We start from the raw sequence: 27,877 nt of genomic DNA, 5'->3' as shown, positions 1-27,877 counted from the left end.
TCAAAATTGTTCAATCATCTATACTAATAAAAGGGTAATATGCTAATTAGACTGGGAGACCTTCTGGGAGACCCTCCAGACATCCTTCTGGACAAAGCCATGGAGGCAGGGCTGAGGCAGAGGCGGTTAGGCGATCAGGCCAGTGGGGGAGGGGCAGTTGGGGGTGAGCAGGCCGGCGGCGGGGGGGTGCGGGGGCAGTAGGGGGCAATCAGGCCGGCAGCGGGGGGCAGTAGAGGGTGAGCAGGCTGATAGGCAGAGGCGGTTAGGGGCGAGCAGACCGGTTGGGGGGGGGGGGCAGTTGGGGCTGAGCAGGCCAGTGGGGAGGGACAGTTGGGGGCGAGCAGGCTGGCAGGGGGCCAGTTGGGAGCGAGCAGGCCGGCAGGCAGAGTGGTTAGGGGCGATCAGGCAGGCAGGCAGGTGAGCATTTAGGAGCCAGTGGTCCCAGATTGCGAGAGGGATGTCCGACTGCCGGTTTAGGCCCCATTCCCACAGGGATCGGGTCTAAACCAGCCGTTGGACATCCCCCATGGGGTCCCAGATTGGAGAGGGTGCAGGCCGGGCTGAGGGACAACCCCCTCGTGCACAAATTTCATGTACTGGGCAACTAGTGTATATATAATGAACTCAGTATTTTGCAAAAAAGAGAAATATCACACTTGATTATGGTGACATAGTTAGATTGAGGCATTTTGTCCATAAATTATTTTACACTGGTAAATTGCTAGGATGAAATTTGTTATAACAAACAAATCTGTGGCCTGATTGTTATTCTTGGGAGCCATTTCACTACATAGTTTTGTCCTACTGAAAATGTAATCTAATGTATGTCTTGTTTTTCTTTTTCTTGCTTCTGCTTACCATTGCATACATGTATGCGTTTGTGCACATATGCACATAGGTGAAAACATATGGGTTAACCTACATGATTGTAAGTTTTTCTATATTCACTTCCCTTTTCTTACAGTGGAGTTGAGCTAATACATTTATGCTCATGTTACCTTATGTCCTCTAGTTTTTTCACTGTGTTTAATCAAGATCAGTATTTATAGGATAATCAAGCTGCTCATTTGCAGTAGCAAAGTGTAGTAAATAGCTTCTTCATTACTCAGTTTTTAGGAAAGCTAGAATACCATGATAAGTATTTATATGCCCTTCAGCTATATTCATCAATTGTTAACAGCTAAACATTTTGCAACATTTGTTCTCATTTTCTTTTCCCTCATCCTCTTCCTCACTTTATATACTTTGAAACGTTTTGTTGAATAATTTAAAAGTATGTTGTAAACTTATCACCCTTATACTTCAGTATCTATATCTACTAAAAACAAGGACATTCTCCTGCATAACCTTAAATATCTTATTTTATCCCACCAGTTTGGCATCTACATTAATAAAAGACAAACATGCAAATTGACCCTACCTTCGCTACACCTTAAGCCACACCCACCAGCCAATCAGAGTGACTATATGCAAATTAACCCAACCAAGATGGTGGCCGGCAGCCATGGAACTGGAGCAAGCGGGAGGCTTGGTTGCCCCAATGATGGAGGAAGCCAGGCTTCTCGCCTGCTGCGGCAGCTCTGAGCTCCACTCAGAGCAACAAAGTTTCAATTATAGAAGATAAATAAACCCCAGATACCTGCTTTCAGCCAGCTGTGGCCACGGAGTTGGAGCGAGCAGGAGGCTTCCCTCCCGCCCACCCTGGCCAGGTCTGAGCTCCTCTCAAGGCTACAAAGTTTCAATTATAGAAGGTAAATAAATCCCAGAATAAAAAAAAAAAAAGAAACAAAGGAGAGGCTGGGAGCTTCCACCATCAGGGGGCTTGGCCAGCCTGAAAACTGCCCTCTGCACCTCACCCAGACTGGCCAGACACCCCAGTGGGGACCCACCCCCCACCCTAAAGGGGCTGTGGCCAGCCTGCCAACACCCATCAGCTCCACACCCAGGCTGGCCAGGCACCCTGATCTGGTACACCCTTCAGGGTAAACCCCACCCTGATCCGGGACACCCTTCAGGGTAAACCAGACAGCCACCACCCGTGCACCAGGCCTCTATCCTATATAATAAAAGGGTAGTATGCAAACTGACCCTAACAGCAGAAAGACTGGGAATGAGTGGTCACTATGACACACACTGACCACCCGGGGGGCAGACGCTCAATGCAGGAGCTGCCCCCTGGTGGTCAGTGCACTCCCACAGGGGGAGCTCTGCTCAGCCACAAGCCAGGCTGATGGTTGCCAGTACAGCAGTGGTGGTGGGAGCCTCTCCTGTCTCCTCAGCAGCGCTAAGAATGTCCAACTGCAGCTTAGGCCTGCTCCCCGCTGGCTAGTGGACATCCCCCGAGGGCTGCTGGGCTGCCAGAGGGATGTCTGACTGCCAGCTTGGGCCCATCTCCCAGGGAGCGGGCCTAAGCCAGCAGGTGGACATCCCCTGGGGGGTCCCAGACTGCAAGAGGGCATAGGCCGGGCTGAGGGACCCCCCCCCCCCCCCCAGTGCACAAATTTTTGTGCACCGGGCCTCTAGTTGATATAATAAAATGATATAATCCATAATCTGAATTTTTCCATTTATTCCCAAAAATGTTTGCTTCTGCCCCTGTGGTCTGTAGTACAAGATTATGCATTACATTTGGTTGTTATGTCTCAGTATTCTTTCATCTGGAGCAGGGCCTAATATATTTTTTTCTTAAAGCGCCAGAGAGTAATACTTTAGGCTTTGGGGATCAACTTCACTTTGCAACTACTTTGGTCACTCATTGTAGCTAAAAGACAGCCATAGACAGTAATTAAACAAATGAGTGTGGTATATTTCATTAAAACTTTATTTATAAAAATAGACAAGTCATAAGCTGTAGACCTCTTATCTAGAAGAGCTTTGTTTTTTATTTTGTCTTTAATGACACTATTTAATGACTGTTTGAAGAATCAGGCCAATTTTTGGCAGAAAGGCCCTCAGCCTGAATTTTTAAAAATGTTTCCTTTATTATTATTTTTTTTAAGAACCAATGCTGTGCCCAGCTGGTGTTGCTCAGTGGTTGAGCATATCAACCTATGAATCATGAGGTCACCAGTTCGATGCCCAATCAGGGCACATGCCCGGGTTGTGGGCTCAATCCCCAGAGTGTATCATGCAGGAGGCAGCTGATCAATGATTCTCTCTCATCATTGATGTTTTTATCTCTCCTCTTTTCCTCTCTGAAATCAATAAAAATATACAAAAAAAAATTACCAATGCCGTGTAAACTTAAGAGTTGTTTAAACCCATCTCTTGAAAAGATTCTGGTTGGGTTGGAAGGCAAATCTTATCCCTCCCTCATCATGTGTGTAGTAATACTGCCTAGAAATTGGACAATAAAATTCTCTTCCAGACATCAGGGTTTTTTCTTCTATACTTTTTCATAGAAATATTTTTATATTGATAGAAGTGAATAAGGAATTCAAGAGGGTTTGGATAATGAAAGGTAGTGAAAACAGACATAGATTTGAGTATATTTTAGCCAAATATAATTCCATAATATAAAAGCTAAATTTGTCTTAATTTATTTTTAAGACTTGAAATAAAATAAAATGAACAATCTCTGCCTCAGGTAAGCTTACTATAACTATACGTGCATCCATGTAAAAATGTATACATTTAAAATAATTATTTCATTTTCTTGGTTCTATGAGTGTCAAAAATGATACTATAATTAAAAAGAATTTTGGGATTTTTAGTCTTTGAGGTTCCTTTAAATGACTGTATAAATATGTATGGATGATTGGGTGCTATCCTGCCAAATTTTATTGGTTTTGACTGAGACAAGCTCTTTTTCCAATATTGTGCAGTTACCACAATGTGATTCTGGTTTGACCCTCTATACCCACAACGCTGGATGTTAAGTAAAGATTGAAATAATTTTCTATTGGAGGTTTTCATTTTTTGGCTAAATATTCTCAGAGACTTTAACCATTCCTCACATCACATCTGCACAATAAATGGCTGGTCTGATTTTTGACAAGTTACTTAATGTGTGCTTTGGTTTCCTTATCTGTAAAATAAAGGAAATGGTACCTTATAAATTTGTGAGGGTTGAGTTATTACACTTAAAATACAACAATGTCTGGAATACAGGGTGGGGCAAAAGTAGGTATATAGTTATAAGTATGCAAAAAAATTTATTAATTACAATTTTCCATATGAGCAACTATAAACCTACCTTTGCCCCACCCTGTATGGTACACATCTGATAAATGTGTTAGACACTATTGTTTGTTCTTATTACATTGTTTCTCATCTGTCTTATCTGTTCTTGTACCTGTTTGTCTTAAAGCAGAGCTGTGTATAGTAGCAGGTGTGATCTGACCAGTTTAGGAAGAGTAGAGTGGGCACATCACCCATTAATATGGACTACAGTTGGAGTTATCTTTTTAATTTGTTGTGGAGAATTTATATTATACATAAAATAGACAGACTACTATGATGGACTCTTCATACCCACCCTCCAAGTCCAACAGCATGGCCAATGCTGTCCCATTCACTTTTATCTAACTAGAGGCCTGTGCACTCAGGGGGGGCAGTCCCTCAGCCCGGCCTGTGCCCTCTCACAGTCTGGGACCCCTCAGGGGATGTCCACCTGCTGGCTTAGGCTCGCTCCCCAGGGGATTGGGCTAAGCTGGCAGTCAGACATCCCTCTGGCAATCCGGGAGCCCTCAGGCGATGTCCACTTGCCGGCGGGGAGCAGGCCTAAGCTGCAGTTGGACATCCTTAGCACTGCTGAGGAGGCAGGAGAGGCTCCCACCATCACCGCTGTGCTGGCAGCAGTCAGCGTGGCTTTTGGCTGAGCAGAGCTCCCCCTGTGGGAGTACACTGACCACCTGGGGGTAGCTCCTGCATTGAGCATCTGCCCCCTGGTGGTCAGTGTGTGTCATAGTGACCAGTCATTCCCAGTCATTCTGCTGTTAGGGTCAATTTGCATATTACCCTTTTATTATATAGGATAGAGGCCTGGTGCACGGGTGGAGGCCGGCTGGTTTGCCCTGAAGGGTGTCCCAGATCAGGGTGGGGGTCCCTCTGGGGTGCCTGGCCAGCCTGGGTGAGGGGCTGATGGGTGTTTGCAGGCTTGCCACAGCTCCTTCAGGCTGGGGGGTCCCCACTGGGATGCCTGGTCAGCCTGGGTGAGGGGCTGAGGGCCATTTTCAGGCTGGCCACAGCCATGGGCCGGAAGCAGGTATCTGGGATTTATTTATCTTCTATAATTGAAACTTTGTAGCCTTGAGCGGAGCTCAGGGCCAGCAGGGCAGGCAGGAAGCTTGTCTTCCTCTATTGCACGGGGCAACCCAAGCCTCCTGCTTGCTCCAGCTCCATGAACTCCGCCATCTTAGTTGGGTTAATTTGCATATATGATCCTTATTGGCTTTGTGAGTGCAGCGGAGGTACAGTTAATTTGCATAATTCTGGCTTTTTAAAAAAAATTAGATTAGAGGTCCTGTGCACAAAAATTTGTGCACTTGGGGGCGGGGTCCCTCAGCTTGGCCTGTGTCCTCTTGCAGTCTGGGACCCCTCGGGGGATGACCACCTGCTGGCTTAGGCCTGCTTCCCAGAGGAATGGGCCTAAGCTGGCAGAAAGTCATCCCTCTGGCAGCCCGGCAGCCCTTGGGGATGCTCACTTGCCAGCAGGGAGCAGGCCTAAGCTGCAGTTGGACATCCTTAGTGCTGATGAGGGTGTGGGATAGGCTCCCACCACCATTGCTGTACTGGCAGCTGTCAGCCTGGCTTGTGACTGAGCAGAGCTCCCCCTGTGAGAGCGCACTGACCACCCGGGGGCAGCTCCTGCATTGAGCGTGAGCCCCCTGGTGGTCAGTGTGTGTCATAGTGATCAGTCGTTCTGCTGTTAGGGTCAATTTGCATATTACCGTTTTATTATATAGGATAGAGGCCTGGAGCATAGGTCCGGGCCGGCTGGTTTGCTCTGAAGGGTGTCCCGGATCAGGGTGGGAGTCCCGCTGGGGTGCCTGGCCAGCGTGGGTGAGGGGTTGTGGGTCGTTTTCAGACTGGCCACACCCCCTTCAGGAAGGGGGGTCCTTCTGGGGTGCCTGGCCAGCCTCGGTGAGGGGCTGATGGCCGTTTTCAGGATGGCCACACCCCCTTCAGGAAGGGGGGTTCTCCTGGGGTGCCTGGCCAGTCTGGGTGAGTGGATGATGGCTGTTTGCAGGCTGGCCACAGCCCCTTCAGCGTGGGGGTCCCCACTGGGGTGCCTAGCCAGCCTAGGTGAGGGGTTGAGGGCCGTTTTCAGGCTGGTAACAGCCCCTTCAGGTTGGGGGTACCCGCTGGGGTGCCTGGCCAGCTTGGGTGCATGTCTGATGGCTGTTTGCAGGCTGGCCACAGCCCCTTCAGCGTGGGGGTCCCCACTGGTGTGCCTGGCCAGCCTGGGTGAGGGGCTGAGGGCCGTTTTCAGGCTGGCCACAGCCCCTTCAGGGTGGGAGGTCCTGCTGGGGCCCTGGCCAGTCTGGGTGAGGGGCTGGTGGCTGTTTCAAGGCTGGCCAAGCCCCCAGCGGGGACCCTCACCCCATGAGGGTGTGGCCAGTCTGGCTGAGGAGCTGATGGCTGTTTGCAGGCTGGCCACAGCCCCCAGCCACCCAAGCTCCCAGTGGAGGCTGTCTGGAAGCAGGTGTCTGGGATTTATTTATCTTCTATAATTGAAACTTTGTTGCCTTCAGCGAAGGCCAGAGCCCAGGCGGGAAGCTTGACTTCCTCCATCGCCGGGGCAACCAAGCTTCCTGCTTGCTCCAGCCTTGTGGCTGCCGGCCGCCATCTTTGTTGGGTTAATTTGCATATAGTCGCTCTGTTTGGCTGGTCGGCATGGCTTGGGGCATAGCGAAGGTACGGTCAATTTGCATGTTTCTCTTTTATCAGTTTAGATTCCTTTTCTCCCTCTCAATGTAGCTCCCCATTATACCTAAGCTCTATGCCTCCTTTACCTTGATAATAACTACACCTTTTAGGATATTGTCTTATTCTCTTGGTAAATAATTATTGAATAAATTAATCTTGTCTTCATTGATGCCTGGATCAGCTTCCAGTAGTTTGCTTAGGAGGTAAAGTGGGTGAGTGGGTGGGATTAAAAATACATTTGTATGTATCACTTTTTATTTTTTTATTTTTTTTATATTTTATTGATTTTTTACAGAGAGGAAAGGAGAGAGGTAGAGAGTTAGAAACATTGATGAGAGAGAAACATCGATCAGCTGCCTCCTGCACATCTCCTACGGGGGATGTGCCCACAACCCAGGTACATGCCCTTGACCGGAATCGAACCCGGGACCTTTCAGTCCGCAGGCCGACGCTCTATCCACTGAGCCAAACCGGTTTTGGCGATGTATGTATCACTTTTTAAAAAAATATATATATATTTTATTGATTTTTTACAGAGAGGAAGGGAGAGGGATCGAGAGTTAGAAACATCTATAAGAGAGAAACATTGATCAGCTGCCTTCTGCACACCCCCTACTGGGGATGTGCTCGCAACCAAGGTACATGCCCTTGATCGGAATTGAACCTGGGACCCTTCAGTCCACAGGCTGACACTCTATCCATTGAGCCAAACCGGTTAGGGCTGTATCACTTTTTTTAGATGTCACCCCAGTTTTTAATGATTCCTTCCATTTCTATATAGCGATGTATATGGTACAGTGGGGCCTTGACTTACGAGTGTCCTGACTAATGAGTTTTTTGAGATACCAGCTGTCTCTTGGCCGATTTTTTGCATTGAGTTGATAGAGTAATTTGAGTTAACGAGCTCCTTAACGAGCTCGGTCTCGGAACGAATTAAACTCGTAAGTTAAGGCCCCACTGTAATGTTACTGATAAAATCTCTTGATTCCTCTAGGAAGTAATTAAATTAGTTCGGCCAGAAGACTTGAATTCACTGTTTTATTAGTCTTCTTACTTATTCTGGACTTCACGTCTTTACCAGTGTCTATCTTAGGCCTTTCAACCTGATAATCATTTTATCTTGATTAAAGAGAAGCAAAATAAGAGTTGAAAAGTTACACTTTCTTTTTCATCTTGGTTGGAATTATTTCTTTAAAGTCAAAATTATTTTACAATAATTTACATACAATTAAAATTGTTAAAATTTATTTGATTCAGATAGAGGCCTTTCTTCCCAGTGTCAATAACTGACTAGCACTTTTTTCAAGCCTCCACTTATTTTTTCCGTAACTCTATTCTTATTCCTTACTGATGGTTACTGTGCTTTCAGCCGTTGCTGAAATTTTATACACTTACAATCATTTTATGTTTTTATTGTAGAGAGTATTACAGATGTCTCCCATCCCCACCCCCTTTATCCCCTCTACCTAGCCCCTACCCCCCTGCCGTCCCCCCCCCCCCCCCCACGGTCACAGTCATTTTTATATTGATGATACAGAAATGTGTAACTCCTATGTAAAACAGGAGTCATATTATAGAGATGCTATGACAAGTCTATGGTTATTCAGCTAGTAGGGTGGGAATTCTAGAGGTGAAATATGGCAGTTAAGAATATGATGGAGAGGATCGGTTCTCGTACTCAGCTCACTATCGTCACCCTAAGATTGAGCCTGGGTGAGCCTGCTTGGTAGAAACAAAACAGCCAGCACAGGCAGATTTGTATGCTCCACACATCTCAAAGCAAACAGAGACTTAGTGAAAAGTGAGTTTAGATAACCTCTGTAACTTACCTAGGAGTGACTTGGTACAGCCAACTCACTTCCAACTTTTAAATGAAATATCTCTAGCTTGAGAGGAGTCTTATCCTTCAGTGCTAGCAATTTATAACCTTAATTGTTCAATACTTCACCAAGGATTAGTTAACAGGGGACTTCAGAACAAGAATAAGATATATTTTAGGCAGGGAGCTGAGAAAGAGTTCTGATATAATACTGCAATTGTGCTATGTTTGTGAATTGCATCCTCTTTTTTTTTTAATCCTTGAAATTTTTGCTAGTTTTCTGACTTCAGAACTTAAAAGATTCAGTATATTTTTGCCTGCATTGAATGTCTGTTCACTCATTTGTTCATTCAAAAAATATTGCCTGGTACGGCTCAGTGGCTGAGCATGGACCCGTGAACCAGGAGGTCACAGTTCCATTCCCAGTCCAGGCATATGCCCAGGTTGGGGATTCAATTCCCAGTAGGGGGCATGCAGGAGGCAGCCGATCAATGATTCCCTCTCATCATTGAGGTTTCTCTGTCTCTCTCCCTCTCTCTTCCTCTCTGAAATCAATTTAAAAAGCTTATATAATAAAAACCTAATATGCTAAGTGTCTGCTCGGCCATTCAACAAATCAAAGCGTAATATGCTAATGATATGCTAAGGCCACTCAACTGCTTGCTGTGATGTGCACTGACCATCAGGGGGCAGATCCTCTGACTGGAAGGTTAGCTTGCTGCTGGGGTCTGGCCAATCAGGACTAAGCGAGCTGGGCCAGACATGCCCTGAAGCCCTCTTGTGATCCTTCCCCGGCTGTCCAACCTCCTGCGTCTCTCCCCGGCCCCAATCCTACACCAGTGGGGTCCCTCAGCCTGGCGTGTGCCCTCTAGCAATCCAGGCTGAGGGACCCCCATGTGAGTGCATGAATTTTGTGCACTGGGCCTCTCGTATATATATATACCAGTGGTCGGCAAACTGTGGCTCGGCAAATTGCGGCTCGCTAGCCACATGCGGCTCTTTGGCCCCTTGAGTGTGGCTCTTCCACAAAATACCGACTTCTGCGCATGGGCCACAAAGTTTTAATCACACTGTACGTTCACGCCTGCATGTGGTATTTTGTGGTATTTTGTGGAAGAGCCACACTCAAGGGGCCAAAGAGCCGCATGTGGCTCATGAGCCACAATTTGCCGACCACAGATCTATACTAATAAAAGGGTGATATGCTAATTATACTGGACATCTTCCAGACGTCCTTCAAGACAAAGCCACAGTGGCAGGGGCTGAGGCAGAGGTGGTTAAGGGTGATCAGGCCGGCAGGGGAGGGCAGTTAGGGGCGATCAGGCTGGCAGGGGAGGGTAGTTGGGGGCAATCAGTCCAGCAGGGTAGCAGGTAGGGGGTGATCAGGCTGGCAGGCAGAGGCGGTTAGGGGTGAGCAGGCAGGCAGGCAGGCGAGCGGTTAGGAGCCAGTGGTCCCGGATTGTGAGAGGGATGTCTGATTGTCGGTTTAGGCCTGATCCCTGTGGACATCCCCCAAGGGGTCCCTGATTGGAGAGGGTTCAGTCCAGGCTGAGGGACCCCCACCCCCTCGTGCATGAAATGTTTAAAAAAACATTTATTGCAAATCTATATGCTGGGGAGTGTGCTGCACACTGGATTAACAATTAGTGGACTTTTAAGATGTGTTTGCCATTATGAAGTTTATAGTAGTGGGAAACAGAATGAAATTTAGTTGAGGCCATAAAAAATTGTGCATCATTGAGAAACCAAGATGGCGGCATAGGTAAATACCTGAAATTGCTGCCTTGCACAACCACTTCAAAAATACAACTAAAGGACAAAACGGACATCATCCAGAACCACAGGAAGGCTGGCTGAGTGGAAATTCTACAACTAGAAGGAGAGAGAAAAGCACACTGAGACTTAGAGGAGGTGCGGAAGTAAAGTGCAGAGGTATGGAGGTGCACGCGGAAAGGGCTGGCAACTGAGGATGCGGCTGTCTTTTTCAATCGGGAGGGAGACACACGCTCCTGCTCTGAACTCCAGTTCCGGGCTAGTCTCTGGGGACCCAGACTCATACGAGGAGAAACTGGACTGTGTGGCATTGGTCGGAACTCGAGGGTGGCTTTCTCTCAGAGGCGCTTGCAGCGATTACTGAGGGACACTGAGACCCGGGGCCGCTTAGGGCAGGGCTGAGGATCAACCTTAGCTGCTTGCTCCACCCTTTGATTCCCTGAGACCCCGCCCCACCCAAGCTGTGTGCAGAGGCTTTTGCATATGAATGGCCTGGCCCTTTGCAATCTAAAATTACCTAACAAACTGCAGCTGGGTCAGAGAGACCCAGAACATCCAAAAAAAGGCCCAAGGCCCCACAGCAGTTTGCATTGCTTCACATCTGGGCCTCTTGTGTGCACCTCCAAACTCCAAACAAAGAAGAAGAATATGCAGATCTCTCCATAGCTCCTGCTGGGTAGCCTCAGGCAGAGGCTAAATTAGCACCTCTTTAGAGATCCAAGTGCCAGTGTAACCAGTAGTCAGAGTGGGACCATCCAGATTACAACTCCTCAGATCCATAAGGGACACACTCAGGGGGCAGACTTAGTGAGCACCAAAGCCCCACTGAAGCAAGTCTTGCCCCATAAGGGTGTCTCCACCACAGAAGTTCTCCCACCATAGGCACAGCTGATTCTCACAGCCAATTGGCCTGGAGGAGGTCAATTCCTCCCAGTGATACCAACTACAATCAAGGCTTAACTACTACAAGACTGTGCACACAGCCCACAAAGGGGTGCACCAAGAGTGTCCACCTCAGGTAATTGGGGAGGCTGAGCTACTGGACCCTATAGGACACCTAGCACAGAAAGCCACTGTATCAACACAGGGAAGCATAAAAAATGCAGAGACAAAGAAACAGGTCACAAATGACAGAAATGGAGGAAAGCAAACTAATGGATATAGAGTACAATACCATGGCTATAAGGTCTTTCAAGAATTTTCTAGAAACTGCCGATAATTTAGTGAGACCCTCAATAAATCTAGTGAGACCCTCAAGGATATGAAAAAGGACCAAAGAGAAATTAAGCATACGCTGACTGAAATAAAGGATATTATGCAGAGATCCAACAGCAGACCAGAGGATTGCAAGAATCAAGTCAAGATTTAAAATACGAAGAAGTAGAAAACACCCAATCGGAAAAGAAAAAAGAAAAAATCCAAAAATATGAAGATAGTGTAAGCAGCCTCTGGGACAACTTTAAGGGAACCAATATCCAAATTATAGGGGTCCCAGAAGAAGAGAGAGAGCAAGATATTGAAAACCTATTTGAAGAAATAGTGACAGAAAACTTGCCTTACCTGGTGAAAGAAATAGACTTAAAGTCCAGGAAGTGCAGAGAACCCCAAACAAAAGGAATCCAAAGAGGACCACACCAAGACACATCATAATTAAAATGCCAAGAGCAAAAGACAAAGATAGAATCTTAAAAGCAGCAAGAGGAAAAAAAGTCAGTTACCTACAAGGGAGTACCCATACAATTGTCAGCTGATTTCTCAACAGAAACTATGCAGGCCAGAAGGGAGTGGCAAGAAATATTCAAAGTGATGAATAGCAAGAACCTACAACCAAGATTACTTTACCCAGCAAAGCTATCATTCAAAATTGAAGGTCAGATAAAGAGCTTCACAGATAAGAAAAAGCTAAAGGAGTTCATCACCACCAAACCAGTATTATATGAAATGCTGAAAGGTATTCTTTAAGAAGAGGAAGAAGAAGAAAAAGGTAAAGATAAAAATTATGAACAACAAGTACATATCAATCAACAAGTGAATCTAAAAATCAAGTGAATAAATCTGATGAACAGAATAAACTGGTGAATATAATAGAATCAGGGGCATAGAAAGGGAGTGGACTGACAATTCTCGGGGGGAAAGGGTTGTGGGGGGTGCAGGAAGAGACTGGACAAAAATCGTACACCTATGGATGAGGACATTGAGGGGGGTAAGGGCAGAGGGTGGGGCGGGAACTGGGTGAAGAGGAGCTATGGGGGAAAAAAGAGGAACAACTGTAATAATCTGAACAATAAAGATTTAATTTAAAAAATTGTGCGTCATTAATGCTTTAAGGACTTAACCACTTATTATTTTTTAAATATATTTTTATTGATTTCAGAGAGGAAGGGAGAGAGAGAGAGAGATAGAAACATCAATGATAGAGAATAATTGATCGGCTGCCTCCTGCATGCCCCCTACTGCCTTGAGCCTGCAACTCGCGCATGTGCCCTTGACCCTAATCGAACCCGGGACGGTCAGTCTGAAGGCCGTCGCTCTATCCACTGAGCCAAACCAGCTAGGTCTTAACCACTTATTTTGAAGCAAACTTAGAGTGACTTGTTCTTGATTCTTTTTTTTTTTTTTTTTTAATCAAAACCTCTGCAAGCTCTACAGAGTTGATGTTTATTTTCTTAAATTTTATTTTATTGTTTAAAGTATTACAGATAGTAGTACATATGTCTCCTTCACCCTTCCCCCCAATTGACCTTCCCCCGGCCTCCTCTACCCCCCCGTTCTTGATTCTTTTTGCAAAATGTATTTGAGTATTCAGGTTTTTGGGTCAAAATGTTTACATATGTGTATTTATATGTGAAATTAGACCTTAATCAGAAAAGCAAGACAATTTGAACTAGAGGGAGAGAGAGGGGGAGGGAGGAAATTAATTAGTATACATGTACCATAGTGAGATTTCAGGATAATGACAGGTAGTAAGTAGATTTGTGTGGGTACATTTGTTAGCTGTGCTAAATGGACTTTTGTAGGCAGGGAAGTAAAAAAAAATCTTAATGGCCTACTTTCTTTAAAAATATTCAGTACTTAAAAATCGAGATTAAAGTTAACTTCCTGTAGAACAGTGTAGTAGAGCAAATGAGAAGCATGACACACAAGATCATGTTGAATTATGTGATAGTTTTCTGTAATTTTGAGCAAGAAAGTGTACCTCAGATTCCTTATTCCAACAGAGTACAACAGAGGGGCTAAATTTGGTGATCCTTCCTAATGCTGAAATTTTATGGTTTTAATTTTTTTTAGTTTAGCAGTTTCTTGATGACTTTGATTGTTGGAAAGTCAAGATACTTTCTTATTGTCTGTACTTGTTCAGCTTCAAGAATTAAAACATGGGGGAGACCCCAGCCGGTAGCTCTGTTAGAGCATGTTCTCATACACCAAAGGCCAAAGTTACAGGTTCAATCCCCGGTCAGGGCACGTACAAGAATCAACCAGTGAATGCATGGATATGTGGAACAGCAAATGGATGTCTGTCTCTCCTCCTTTCCTCTCTCCCTCGCTCTCTCTCTCAAAATCAATCAAATACGTTTTTTAAGGGAGGAATAAGGCTTTGCTTTCTCTGATATTTTCTGACTAGGTACTTCGTAACTCAGGAAGACCTCATTTATTCCCAGTAATATGTTTTACTAAACTCTTTCAGGTAACTTTAAAAAGACTGTGACTTAATAGTAGATTATGGCTTGAACTCAGTTTTTGTTTATTGTTGTTATTAGAAAGTTTTAGTGAGGTATTTTTCTTTGTCTCTATAGTTATCAGAGACTATTGCAGACGATTGCTGTACTCGAGGCTCAGCGTTCTCAAGCAGTCCAGGATCTTGAAAGTTTAAGCAGACACCAGAAAGAAGCACTAAAAAATCCCATTGGATTTGTGGAGAAACTCCAGAAGAAGGTATATATTGAGCACTTTTTAAGATTTATTTGGTAAAAGCTTGTGTTTTTTATACGGTATATACTTTAAAAATGTTTAATTATTTCTCTTTCTGTAATTAACTATACTAGAAGGCAGGGCATTGCCTTTCTGAAAATAGCTAGGAACTTTATTATAATGTTCATATAGGAACTTGTTGTCCTGTACCCTAGCCAGTTTTATAATCTTTTCCTGTTACTTTCCCCATTTAGAGTGTTTTCCTTCTTCTGCTTTCCTGATTTCAGGATTAGCTAAAAAAACAACAACACCAAAAAAACCAAAACACTAAAAAACCTTCAGGATTTATTAATGCCTTTAGTTTCAGTTTACTTTTGTAACTCAAGATAGTGAGATAGAAAACAATGGTGATAAAAACAAAAACTCTCTTTTAAATGTCTTTAATATTATGATTGCCAAGTCAGTGAAGTAGAGGTATAAATTTTACTTAATTTTGAAGTGTCCTTTATTTTAGTATAGAATTTTTTATAATTTTCTGTTTTCCTTAAAACTGAACTTTCGTATTTAACAGTTAACCATATGAAAGTGATTCAAATTTTTATAATAACCTTTTAATTTTTATTTTATTATTATTATTTTAATCCTTATCGGAGGATAGTTTTTCTGTTGAATTTTAGAGAGGGTGGAAGTGGGTGGGGAGAAACATTGAAGTGAGAGAGACACATCGATTGGTTGCCCCTGAGCAGGTCCTGGGGAGTGAACCTGCAACCCAGGTACTGCCTTTGACCGGAAATCGAACCCATGATGCTTTGGTGTGTGGATAAACACTCTTAACTACTGAGCAGCACTGACCAGGGCTATAATATAAAAATGTGGAGATAATCTAGATGTGCGTTTATGACATAGTATGTGTCTTAAATTAGGGATCAGTAATTGTTCAATAATATTAATTAGCATTGTGTGACAAGATTAAAACTGAAAAACTATCAAAAAGAATCTGCTTCTTCACCTTAAACAAAAACCTAGCTTGTGTAGGTATAGTATGACAATATTTTTTTATGTTTTCCAAAGTTTTGAACTACTCTTGGTTTAAATATATTTCTTTATTGATTTCAGAGAGGAAAGGAGAGGGGGAGAAAGATAGAAACATCAATGATGAAAGAGAATAATTGATTGGCTGCCTCCTGCACGCCCCCTACTGGGGATCAAGCCTGCAACCTGGGCATGTGCCCTTGGCCAGAATCGAACCTTCAACCCTTAAGTCTGCCGGCCGATGCTCTATCCACTGAGCCAAACGAGTATGACAATTTTAGTGTAGTTATTAGTTCCCCGTTTTTATTGAATCACAAAAGTGATCTACCAAGTATTAAGGGAATGGCCCTGAGGACTTTGTTTCATTTAGATGTATTAATTTATTATTTTGATTTTTCCAGCTGTAATATTTACTTGACAAACATTTCTTTATGTGCTTTAAGAACACTGAATATCTTAATGGATATGGAATCTATATATTGATTTGTTAGAACTTTTAAATTTTCTAGAACCCTATTGCATTCTCCCTGTTATAGCGTGTCCACTTAGATGTCTATTGATTCTGCACTTAAACAACTAGAGACCCGGTACAATCTGTGCACCAGTGGGTCCCTCGGCCTGGCCTGCGGGGATTGGGCCGAAATCAGCTCCCCAACCTCCCCTGAGAGGTCCCAGATTGTGAGAGGGCGCAGGCCAGGCCGAAGGACCCCACTGGTGCACCATCAGGGCCGGGGAGAGATTGCGGGAGGGCTCCAGGGTGTATCTGGCCCTTCTCTCCCAGTCCCAATCAGCCGGATCCCAGCAGCAAGCTAACCTACTGGTTGGAGTGTCTGCCCTCTGGTGGTCAGTGCACGTCATAGGAACTGATTGAACGGTCGAACGAATGGTAGGACTCTTAGCACAATTATTAAGCTTTTATTATATAGGATTTGCTGTTGCAAGAAGATATAGTACTTACAACGATTACTTAAAATGGATCCAGCTAAAATAGATGGTGTTGTAAATATTGATAAAACATTTGTTAACCTTAATTTTATTTTATTCATGTTTCCAGGTGGACAGAACATAGAGTTAGGCACATTTATTAAAGTTGTATGCAGCTGAGTATTTGCTGGTTCTCCATTTTCAGGTTTAGTTTAGAACTGAATTTCTTTTCATTTTATCTCAGAAACAGGTGTGATATAGACCAATTTTAATGTACAGGTGTATAGTAAATCCAGATACTATAATAATCATGGAAAATGTATGTTCCTTGGAGAGAAATGTTTATACTGGATTTACTTTAGGTGTTTGACTTTTGTTTTTCTGTGTTTACTCATGTATACTTAATTTGCCTATTCTCTTTAGGTTTACCGCATTAAGCTGTTGACATGTGATCTGTTTGTTTTAGTGGACATCTAGAAATTCCTCATTGAAATTAGGAAATTTGTAGTATGTATTAATATATAGAATGCAGGGAACATTTATGGCTGTTAGCTTTCTTTAATATTACCATTATTACTTTAAAAGATGCTCTAATTTTGCAAAAAGTTGAATCTTAGACTTATAGGTACATTTATGACAATGTAATATGTCATAAGCAAAATAAAAATTAAGAATTCTGTGTCACAAAGTGGATTTTGCCCTTCCAGTTTTATAATTTATGACCTGATTGTTTTCCTCATCGTTTTAAACGTTGAAGGTATTGTATAAGTAACACACTCATATCCAATTATCATTTTACTACTTTTGCTTTATCACATATCTATCAGTCTTCCATCCATCATTCCATCTTATTATTATAAGATAGAATGCTTTTGATGCATTTCAAGGTTGTAGACATATAGTAACTTACCAAAACACTTCAAATGCATATTATTAACTAGAATTCTTAGACTTTTTTAAAGGTGAATTTTTCATACAATGAAATTTAAAATTTCCTAATTGTAGCATTCTATGAGTTCAACAAATGCATCGACCTATGTTTGTCCCAAACCCCTTAAAAGACATTGATCATAGTCACCTGATTATAGTAATTATAACAACAAATGACTTCTCGAAAGGTGGTTGGTAAAGTAACTGAATTTCAAGTAAATTAAAGGTATAATTTTGATTCTCAAGATACCATAATTTTCTTACATGTTGTAAGAGTATATATTGTGAAAATAATTCATTGTTTTATGGATAAGTGGTGAACATGGACTGCATTTAAAATAAACAACTTATTTTTGCTTTGCTGTTTATGTTTAAAGTCTGTTAGTGATAATGTACAATATGTCTATAGAGTTCAGCTTTAGAGCTCTAAAAATAGTGCTTATGTTTTGTTAAATTGATTCGTCCTTTCCTTGTTATCATCTTTACCATTCAATGTTTAGACTGCATTATCTTAACTTCATTGGCTATTGGATTTCAACAGTGACTGGAAATGCCCAGTTGATGATTATTTGGATTTGGTGTCATCTGAAGTTTGGCTATAGTTGATAATTTCTTGAATTAAATTTAGACTGTTTTATTTTATTTTTTTCCAGGCTGATATAGGGCTTCCATATCCACAGAGAGTTGTTCAATTGCCCGAGATTGTATGGGACCAATATACCAATAGTCTTGGGAACTTTGAAAGAGAATTTAAAAATCGTAAAAGACATACTAGGAGAGTTAAGCTAGTTTTTGATAAAGGTAAGAAATGACATGATAAGATTTTGAGTAGAGAAATACCTGGCAAATTCTTGCTTTAATAATCCTATACATGGTCTTTTATTTAGTAGGTTTACCTGCTAGACCAAAAAGTCCTTCAGATCCTAAGAAGGATGGAGAGTCCCTTTCATACTCTATGTTGCCTTTGAGTGATGGCCCAGAAGGCTCAAGCAGTCGTCCTCAAGTAAGCACTACACAGTATTGGAGTAGGAAAATTTGAATTGTAGACAAAATATTCTGACATTTTGCTGATTTGTATTCTAAAAATTCAAGCAGTCTTTTCACTGAAGATAGCAGAGACATGAACTTGAAGTTAAGAGAAACCTGGATTGCATACCCAACTCTAACACTTACTAGCTGTGGGACTTCAGATGTCATTTATTAAGGTCTCCAAGCTGCAGTTTCCATTTATATAGAACATTATTAATATTGCCTATGTTCTAGAGTTGTTGTGAGGATTAAATGAGTAATATGTGTAATATTACATTATATATGTTTAAAAAATAAATTTACTAAAACATTTGGAATTAATAAAAAAGTTCCATAATTTGTTATTTGGCTATATCAGAGGGTGGTCTTTGTTATTTTCTGCTTGACAAAGGCCTTGTTTTATATGCAGATGATAAGAGGACGTCTGTGTGATGACACCAAACCTGAAACCTTTAACCAGTTGTGGACTGTTGAAGAACAGGTAATAGATATTTCTAAATTGGGTAGGTTAAAAGGAGTTAAAATTAGATATGAATAAAGTGTTTATTATTGTTTATAATCTCTCTTCACAGTGAATTTAACATATTTAAACTTATTTCTGTACTTTTCTGCAATCTTCAAGAATTTTGGATTTTGAGAAAACATGAAATTCTGTTTGGGGATGATTTTTAAAGAAGGAACCTGGGTTTGGGGAGGAAGAGTGAAAAAGGTAGTGAAATGGATGGAATAAAGCTTTTGTAGTGCAGTTTTGGGAGAGAAAAACTTGGGGCCAACTCAAGTGTGCCTCTGAGCTCTTGTTTTGTTGTGGAGGGGAGCTGACGAAGCCAGTCAGAGAGGGTTCTGTTTCATTTTGGCATGCAGCTAGGACTGTTTGTGGGTAAGGTTGGAGTCACATTTCTGTCTCATAAGAGGATTAACTTCACAGTTTATTAAAAGCTTAAGAATCTTGACTTCAAGCATTGAGATTATTCTGCATCTTTATTATTTATTACTATGGGAGAACTTAGGAATAGGTCAGAATATTAAAATCAAATCTTTGAATGGAGGACCACACAAAGGAAGGAACGTCTCTTTTTCTGTCCAAATCCAAATGAATTTATATGTTTATGTCAAATGTATAAGGGTGAACCTAAATGTAGTCTACAAAAAAAGATGGTCAATGGAAATCACGAAGATGTGTAAAATATCAATTAATTAATTTTTGCATGCTATCTTTTTACTGAAGTGAACAGAAAATCTTTATAAGGGCTTCTATAGGTTTATTCTCTAATTTCGTTTTCCCCGTGAATTCTTTAAGTTGTTTATGGGAACTTTTTTTATCATGATGATTTCTAGTGCCTAACCCCCAAAGTTGAGGAGGGAATATTATAATTTGAAATGAAAATGTGGTTGTATTTATTTAGAAGTTCAGTATTAAACTTTCTTAAATGTGATCTTGGATTTGGCTTAGAAAAAGCTTGAACAGCTACTCCTGAAATACCCTCCTGAAGAAGTGGAATCTCGACGCTGGCAGAAGATAGCAGATGAGCTGGGCAATAGGACAGCAAAACAGGTAATTGAGGAGACAGTCCCATATTGTTGGTATGTTTTTGATAGTTTATTTTATGAAGGATAGTGTCACTGACATCAGCAGACTGCAGCATCATTTTAGCTACAGAGTACAATGATACGTAGGATTTAAAAATTAGCATTGTATATTTTTGTGTTGCTTTCAGAGAAAACTTGTGATAATACTAAAAAATAAAAATGTAATGGACTTAGTGTTTGTTGCATGCTTGATGATGCACCAGTGATATACTTTAAAAAAAATTCTTTATTGATTAAAGTATTACATATGTCTCTTTTTTCCCTTTGACCTCTCCCCGACCACTCCGATGCCCCAGCACATGCCCTCAACCCCCTAGTGTCTGTGTTCATTGGTTTTGTGTATATGCATGCATACAAGTCCTTTGGTTAATCTCTTACCCTCCTCCCCTGCCTTCCTTCTGAGGTTTGACAGTCTGTTCGATGCTTTTCTGTCTCTGGATCTATTTTTGTTTATCAGTTTATGTTGTTCATTATATTCCACAAATGAGTGAGATCATGTGATACTTATCTTTCTCTGACTGGCTTATTTCACTTAGCATAATGCTCTCCATGTCTATCCATGCTGTTGTGAATGGTAAGACTTCCATCTTTTTTACAGCAGTGGGTATTCCATTGTGTAGATGTACCACAGTTTTTTAATCCACTCATCTGCTGATGGGCACTTAGGCTGTTTCCAAATCTTAGCTATTGTAAGTTGTGCTGCTATGAACATAGGGGTGCATATATCTTTTCTGATTGTTGTTTCTGATTTCTTGGGATATATTCCTAGAAGTGGGATTACTGGGTCAAATGGGAGTTCCACTTTTAATTTTTTGAGGAAACTCCATACTGTTTTCTACCGTGGCTGCACCAGTCTGCATTCCCACCAGCAGTGCATGAGAGTTCCTTTTTCTCCGCATCCTCTCCAGCACTTGTCATTTGTTGATTTGTTGATGATAGCCATTCTGACAGGTGTGAGGTGGTATCTCGTTGTTTTGATTTGCATCTCTCAGATGATTAGTGACTTTGAACATGTTTTCATATGTCTCTCAGCCTTCTGTATGTCCTCTTTCGAAAAGTGTTTGTTTAGGTCCTTTGCCCATTTTTTGATTGGATTGTTTATCTTCCTTTTGTTAAGTTGTATGAGTTCCCTGTAAATTTTGGAGGTTAAACCGTTATCGGAGATAACATTGGCAAATATGTTCTCCCATGCAGTGGGCTTTCTTGTTGTTTTGTTGATGGTTTCTTTTGCTGTGCAGAAGCTTTTTATTTTGATGTAGTCACATTTATTTATTTTCTCCTTAGTTTTCATTGTCCTAGGACAGTGATGGTGAACCTTTTGAGCATGGTGTGTCAGCATTTTGAAAAACCCTAACTTAACTCTGGTGCCGTGTCACATATAGAAATTTTTTGATATTTGCAACCATAGTAAAACAAAGACTTATATTTTTGATATTTATTTTATATATTTAAATGCCATTTAACAAAGAAAAATCAACCAAAAAAATGAGTTCGCATGTTACTTCTGACACACGTGTCATAGGTTCACCATCACTTTCCTAGGAGCTGTATCGGTAAAGATATTGCTATGATATATGTCTGATATTTTGCTGCGTATGGATTCCTCTTAAGATTTTTATGGTTTCCCATCATATGTTTAAGTCCTTTATCCATTTTGAGTTTATTTTTGTGTATGGTGTAAGCTGGTGGTCTAATTTCATATTTTTGCATGTATCTGTCCAATTTTCCCAGCACCATTTATTGAAGAGACTGTCTTGATTCCATTGTATGCTGTTGCCTCCGCTGTCAAATATTAATTGAGCATAATTGCTTGGGTCGATTTCTGGGTTCTCTATTTGGTTCCATTGGTCTATATGTCTGTTCTTGTGCCAGTACAGGCAATTTGGAGAACAGTGGCTTTGTAATACAGCTTGATGTCTGGTATTGAGATCCCTCCTACTTTGTTCTTTCTCAGGAATGCTGTAGCTATTCGGGGTCTTTTTCATTCCATATGAATTTTTGGAGAGTTTGTTCTAGGTCTGTGAAATATGCCATTGGTATTTTAATGGGGATTGCATTGAATCTATAGATTGCTTTGTATAATATGGACATTTTAATGATGTTGATTCTACCAGTCCATGAACACGGCATAGGCTTCCATTTGTTTATGTCTTCCTCTATCTCTTTTTTCAATGTCCTGTAGTTTTCTGAGTACAGGTCTTTTACCTCCTTAGTTAAGTTTATTCCTAGGTATCTTAATATTTTTGTTGCAATGGTAGATGGGATTGTTTTTTTAATTTCTCTTTCTGTAATTCATTATTGGTGTATATAAAAGTGTTAGATTTGTGGGTGTTAATTTTGTATCCTGCTAAATTGCTGGATTCATTTATTAAGTCTAGTAGTTTATTGGTGGAGTCTTTAGGGTTTTCTATGTACAATATCATGTCATCTGCGAATAATGACAGTTATACTTCTTTTCCAATTTGGACGCCTTTTATTTTTTTCTTCTTGTCTAGTTGCTATGGCTAGCACTTCAGTACTATGTTGAACAGGAGTGGTAAGAGTTGGTATCCCTGTCTTGTTCCTGTACTTAGGTGAAATGGTTTTAGTTTTTACACATTGAGTATGATGTTGGCTATAGGTTTGTCATGTAAGGTTATTATTATGTTGAGGTGTTATCCTCTATCTCTTCGCTGAGGGTTTCTATCAAGAAAGGGTGTTGGATATTGTAAAATGCTTTTTCTGCATCAATTGATATGATTATGATTTTTATCTCTCAATATTTTTATGTGGTGTATCAGGTTTATTGATTTGCGGATATTGTTCCATCCTTGCTTCCCCGGAATAAATCCCATTTTGTCATGGTGTATGATCTTTCTGTAATGCTGGATCTGATTTCCTAGAATTTTGTTGAGGATTTTAGCATCTATGTTCATCAGGGAGTTGGCCTGTAATTCTTTCTTTGTAGTGTCTTTATCTGGTTTTGGGATTAGGGTAATGCTGGCTTCATAGAAAGAGCTTAGAAGTGTGCCTTCCTCTTGAATTTTTTGGAATAGTCTGAGTAGGATAGGTTTTAGTTCTTTGAATGTTTGGTAAAACTCCCCTGTGAAGACATCTGGCCTAGGACTTTTGTTTGCTGGAAGTTTTAGTTATCAACCTATTCAGGTTTTTTTATTCTTCCTGATTGAGTTTTGGAATGTTATATTTTCTAGGAATATGTCCACTTCTTCTAGGTTGTCCAGTTTGTTGGAATAGAGTTGTTCATAGTATTTTTATTTATTTTTTGACAATCCTTTGTATTTCTGTGGGGTCTGTTGTTATTTTGCCTCTTTCATTTCTGATTTTGTTTATTTGGGTCCTCTGTCTTTGCTTCTTGGTGAGCCTGGCTAGAGGTTCATCAATCTTGGTTATTCTTTCAGAGAACCAGCTCTTGGTTTTATTGATCTTTTTGTATTTTTTTCTTGGTTTCTGTCATTTATTTCTGCTCTGATCTTTATTATCTCCTTCCTTCCTTCTGCTCACTCTGGGCTTTTCTTGTTGCTCTCTTTCTAATTTCGTATTTTAAGTTGAAGAGTTAGATAATTTATTACCAGTGTTTCTTGTTTTTGGAGGTAGGCCTATAATGCTATGCACTTCCCTCTCAGGACTGTTTTCACTGTGTCCCATAGATTTTGGATTGTTGTGTTTTCATTGTCATTTGTTTCCAGGATGTTTTTAATTTCTTCTTTGATCTCTTTGGTAACCCAACTATATACTTTTTGATTAGACTGTGGTAATAGATTTGTGACATGGCCTTAGTTAGTATTTCCTGCTTGTCTCTAAAATACCAGCAGTTTTCTCCTTCACATTCTCATTGATATTAGATGTATTTTTATATTATAAGCATGAGTAGTCACAAGTTGAAAGTATGTATTTAGCTTTGGAATCAAACATTTTTAGGATGTTAAGTCCCTTTGGTGGCAGTTTAAAATTATTTCTAGATTTATGATAAATTTAAAATTGTTAGCATTCATTTAGATACACGTATACATTTTAATTTTTAAAAGCTATTCAGGTATTACATGCTTGTCTGCTGATGGGAATGATCCAGTAGAAAAGGAATAAATGTTGGTGTACAATAGAATGAATAACTGTTGAACATTTGTTAGTGAATCCCAATTTGACAGTCCTTCAGGACCTCTTGAACATGCTTTTGAGAGACTTCAATTTTTATGGAAAGCATATACACTTAGATGAATACATTTGAAATTGGACCAAAAACTCAAAAACTATTCAGGTATAGCATGTATTGGCATTATGTTTAATGGATTGTCATGTTTTCTTAGGTTGCCAGCCGAGTGCAGAAGTATTTCATAAAACTAACTAAAGCTGGCATTCCAGTCCCAGGCAGAACACCAAACTTATATATATACTCCAAAAAGGTAAGAAGAAAATATGTGAAAATAAATCTTAGATCAGAGATTAAACTCATCAAAGTCAGAATTGCTATGTAAAGGTGTATACATTTATTAGAATGAACTTGTTTTATTTTTAAAATTTCACTTACTCTAAGCATTTTGTTATATTGAGCATAAACACAGGGCAGGATTTCATGATTGCTACTCAGTTTAATTGAGAGAACTTTAATGATGTTTGTTCATTATTTTCTTTGGAGTAGGTTAACTAATGTGAATGAGTGCTGCTCGAAATATTTTATTTTATACTAGAGGCCCGGTGCATAAAAATTTGTGCACTCGTGGGGGGTGGCGGGTCCCCCAGCCCGGCCTGTGCTCTCTCGTAGTCTGGAACCCCTCGGGAGATAACGACCTGCTGGCTTAGGCCTGCTCCCGGGTGGCAGAGGGCAGGCCCAATCCCTAGGTGCAGCCCCTGGTCAGGCTCAGAGCAGGGCCGATTGGGGAGTTGGGGCGCCACCCCGTCATGCACAGAGCAGGGCGGATTGGGAGGTTGCGATGCCACCCTCAGTCACGCTCAGGGTAGGGCCGATTGGGGGGTTGGGGCACCGCCCCCTGTCACACTCAAGGCAGGGTCGATGGGGAGGTTGCGGCGCCACCCTCTGTCACGCACAGAGCAGGGCTGATCAGGGGGTTGGGGCGCTGCCCCCTGTCACTCACAGAGCAGGCCAATCAGGGGGTTGGGGCGCTGCCCCCTGTCACTCACAGAGCAGGGCCCATCAGTGGGGTTGGGGCTCCGTACCCTGTCACACACAGAGCAGGGCGGATCAGGGGATTGGGGAGCTCCCCCCTATCAGGCACAGAGCAGGGCTGATCAGGGGGTTGGGGCACCTTCCCCTGTCATGAACAGAGCAGGGCGGATAGGGAGGTTGTGGCCCCATCCCCTGTCACACACAGAGCCGCAGGGCGATCAGGGGGTTTGGGCGCTGCCCCCTGTCCCGCTGATCCGGTGCCAGGAGGCCTCGCGGCTCCGCTGATCCCAGTGCTGGGAGGCATATTACCCTTTTACTATATAGGATAGAGGCCTGGGGGCCGGCTGGTTTGCCCTGAAGGGTGTCCTGGATCAGGGTGGGGGTCCCCACTGGGGTGCCTGGCCAGTCGGAGTGAGGGGCTGAGGGCTGCTTTCAGGCTGGTGGTTGTTGACTGAAGCTCCCAACCGCTCCTTTTTTTTTCTCTTTTTAAAATTTTATTCTGGGCCAGCTTTAGCTCTGGCTCTAGCTCTCAGGCTTCCGCTGCTGAGCGTTCTATAATCGAAACAATGTATAACTCCAGCTCTGAGATCCCGGCCGTTTGTTTAGCTTCTATATTTGTTACAAAGTTTCAAACTGCTGGCTCAGAGGCCGGCAAGGCAGGCGGGGAACGTTGGAGTCCTCCTTCACTGCAGCAAGCAAGCCTCATGTTTGCTTCCAGCTGCCTGGCTGCCGGCCGCCATCTTGGCTGATGGTTAATTTGCATATACTCACTGATTAGCCAATGAAAAGGGTAGCGGTCGTACGCTAATTACCATGTTTCTCTTTTATTAGTGTAGATTGAATGTGTCAGGCCTTTGTGATGTTAAAGTTTTTAAGATTTTGACACTTTAATAAACACTATCAGTTTCCAGTTTTTACTTTATTTTATTTTATTTATTTTATTTTATTTTATTTTTTTAAAATATATTTTATTGATATATAACAGAGAGAAAGGGAGAGAGATAGAGAGTTAGAAACATCGATGAGAGAGAAACATCAATCAGGTGCCTCCTGCACATCTCCCACTGGGGATGTGCCTGCAACCAAGGTACATGCCCTTGACCGGAATCGAACCTGGGACCCTTCAGTCCGCAGGCCGACGCTCTATCCACTGAGCCAAACCGGTTTCGGCAGTTTCCAGTTTTTAGATATGCTACTTAAATCCAAGAATAGAAATGTTTAAGATATTTTATTTGATCCTCACTGTTATTCTAGAAGTGTAAGTAATATCACCTTCACTTTACTGGTAATGATGTTAGTAGCTAGCTGTTATTCTCATGAATGATTGAATGCTTCGGGCCAGGTACTGTTGTACAATCTTTTTATAGATGAGACAAGTAGGCCTTACAATATGTTGGGTAGGTTGTCTACTCACATTACTATTAAATCTGGGAACCACTGATCCTCTGATTCTGATCTCAAGTCATTTCCACTGTTGTTCTCTAGTTGTCTCCACAGTGAAAAAGCTACTGTCCCTTTCCTACATAGCACATTGCATCAGATTGTAGCCAGGGTTGTTGTTTTGCTTTAATTACAAAAAATAAAGCACCTAATGGCCTAATTTCATTTCCTTAGTAAATCATCCTGGTACTTCTCCTCCACTACTGCCATTCTTCATATAAAGAGAAGCTAAGAGCATATTAATGCTGTTGCTCTTTTTTTATTGAAGCTATACGTTTTGTTTTTATTCTTTTTACCAAGTTTTGGAAGCTTATTTTAATTTATCAGTTGTTTAAAATATTCTGGGTTTTGTTTTCCCCTAAATATTAGCATTACCTATATTAGATATGTAGAATTTACCCTATAACTTTGGAGCGTTGGAACCTTGATAACCAACGTTCAAATTAACAGCTCTAATTTTTATGGCTAGTTTCTAAGTTAATCTTAGATGTGTTCTGTACCTTTTTTTCCCACATCTAAGACTAGATGGTGATAACAAAAGAAGTACTAGAGAAACCTAAATGTGTTCCTTCCTCTGAGTGCAAAGAATTTTAAGTTATCAGACATTTTTACTGTAGAGATCTAGCCCAGCCATAGACACAATGATTCCTTGCCATGATTAGACTTTGAATTTTCAAAAATAAAATAATGGTTCTCTGTGTAGCTGAGGCTATTATTCTTTGTGACCAGTGAAGAGGCATTCTGTGTAGTGGCTTAGAGTGAGGGCTCTGGCCTCCCACAGGCCTAGTTTGTGATAATGGTTCTACCACTATCTCCTGCAACACCTTGCACAGCAGCTTAACCTCTTTGTGCCTCCATTTCTTGATCTTAAATTAGAGGTGGTAATAACGGCTTTATAGGACTGAGGTAAGGATTAAATGAGGTTGGCATAGAGTAAGCAGTCAGTCAGTGTTAGGTTCCATTTTCAGACATTCACCATGTTGTGGAAATTTTCCTTTTACTTGATAGTTTTTGTTTTTTTTTTAAAATATATTTTATTGATTTTTTACAGAGAGGAAGGGAGAGAGATAGAGAGTTAGAAACATCAATGAGAGAGAAACATTGATCAGCTGCCTCCTGCACACCTCCCACTGCGGATGTGCCCGCGACCCAGCTACATGCCCTTGACCGGAATCGAACCTGGGACCTTTCAGTCCGCAGGCCGATGCTCTATCCACTGAGCCAAATCGGTTTTGGCTACTTGATAGTTTTATATCTGGCTAAGGCTACTTCATCTTCCCTGATCTTCTAGGAGGATTGTAAGAGGAGTTCAGTTCAGCATTTGAGTGTTAAGAGTGTGATGAATACTGGTGATACAAATATAAGCTAGATAATGAGCATGTGGTCCTGTTGTTTGGGTACTCCCCCTCCATCTCTCTTTTTTTTGTTTTTTAAAGGTTAAT

General features: G+C 41.6%; 1 protein-coding gene across 9 annotated transcripts in view; it reads left to right on the top strand.

Moving 5' to 3' along the window:
* Window positions 1-27,877, top strand: part of ZZZ3 (zinc finger ZZ-type containing 3) — a 128,385-nt gene that overhangs the window by 86,503 nt on the left and 14,005 nt on the right. For 7 of the 9 annotated variants that reach the window (XM_070405405.1, XM_070405407.1, XM_070405412.1 and 4 more), the window contains 6 exons: window positions 14,257-14,395; window positions 17,911-18,058; window positions 18,145-18,260; window positions 18,696-18,767; window positions 19,737-19,838; window positions 24,178-24,273. In XM_070405405.1, coding sequence (XP_070261506.1) covers window positions 14,257-14,395; window positions 17,911-18,058; window positions 18,145-18,260; window positions 18,696-18,767; window positions 19,737-19,838; window positions 24,178-24,273 — 673 coding nt within the window. The remainder of the gene's footprint in view (window positions 1-14,256; window positions 14,396-17,910; window positions 18,059-18,144; window positions 18,261-18,695; window positions 18,768-19,736; window positions 19,839-24,177; window positions 24,274-27,877) is intronic. The other 2 variants (XM_070405409.1, XM_070405411.1) reach the window with 2 other exon arrangements.

The sequence above is a fragment of the Myotis yumanensis genome, unplaced genomic scaffold, assembly GCF_028538775.1.
Source record: "Myotis yumanensis isolate MYYU_CA2020_CCGP unplaced genomic scaffold, mMyoYum1.0.hap1 SCAF_2, whole genome shotgun sequence".
Classification (NCBI taxonomy): domain Eukaryota; kingdom Metazoa; phylum Chordata; class Mammalia; order Chiroptera; family Vespertilionidae; genus Myotis; species Myotis yumanensis.
Note: the sequence above shows the minus strand (reverse complement) of the source record. Positions and strands in the feature narration are given on the sequence as shown.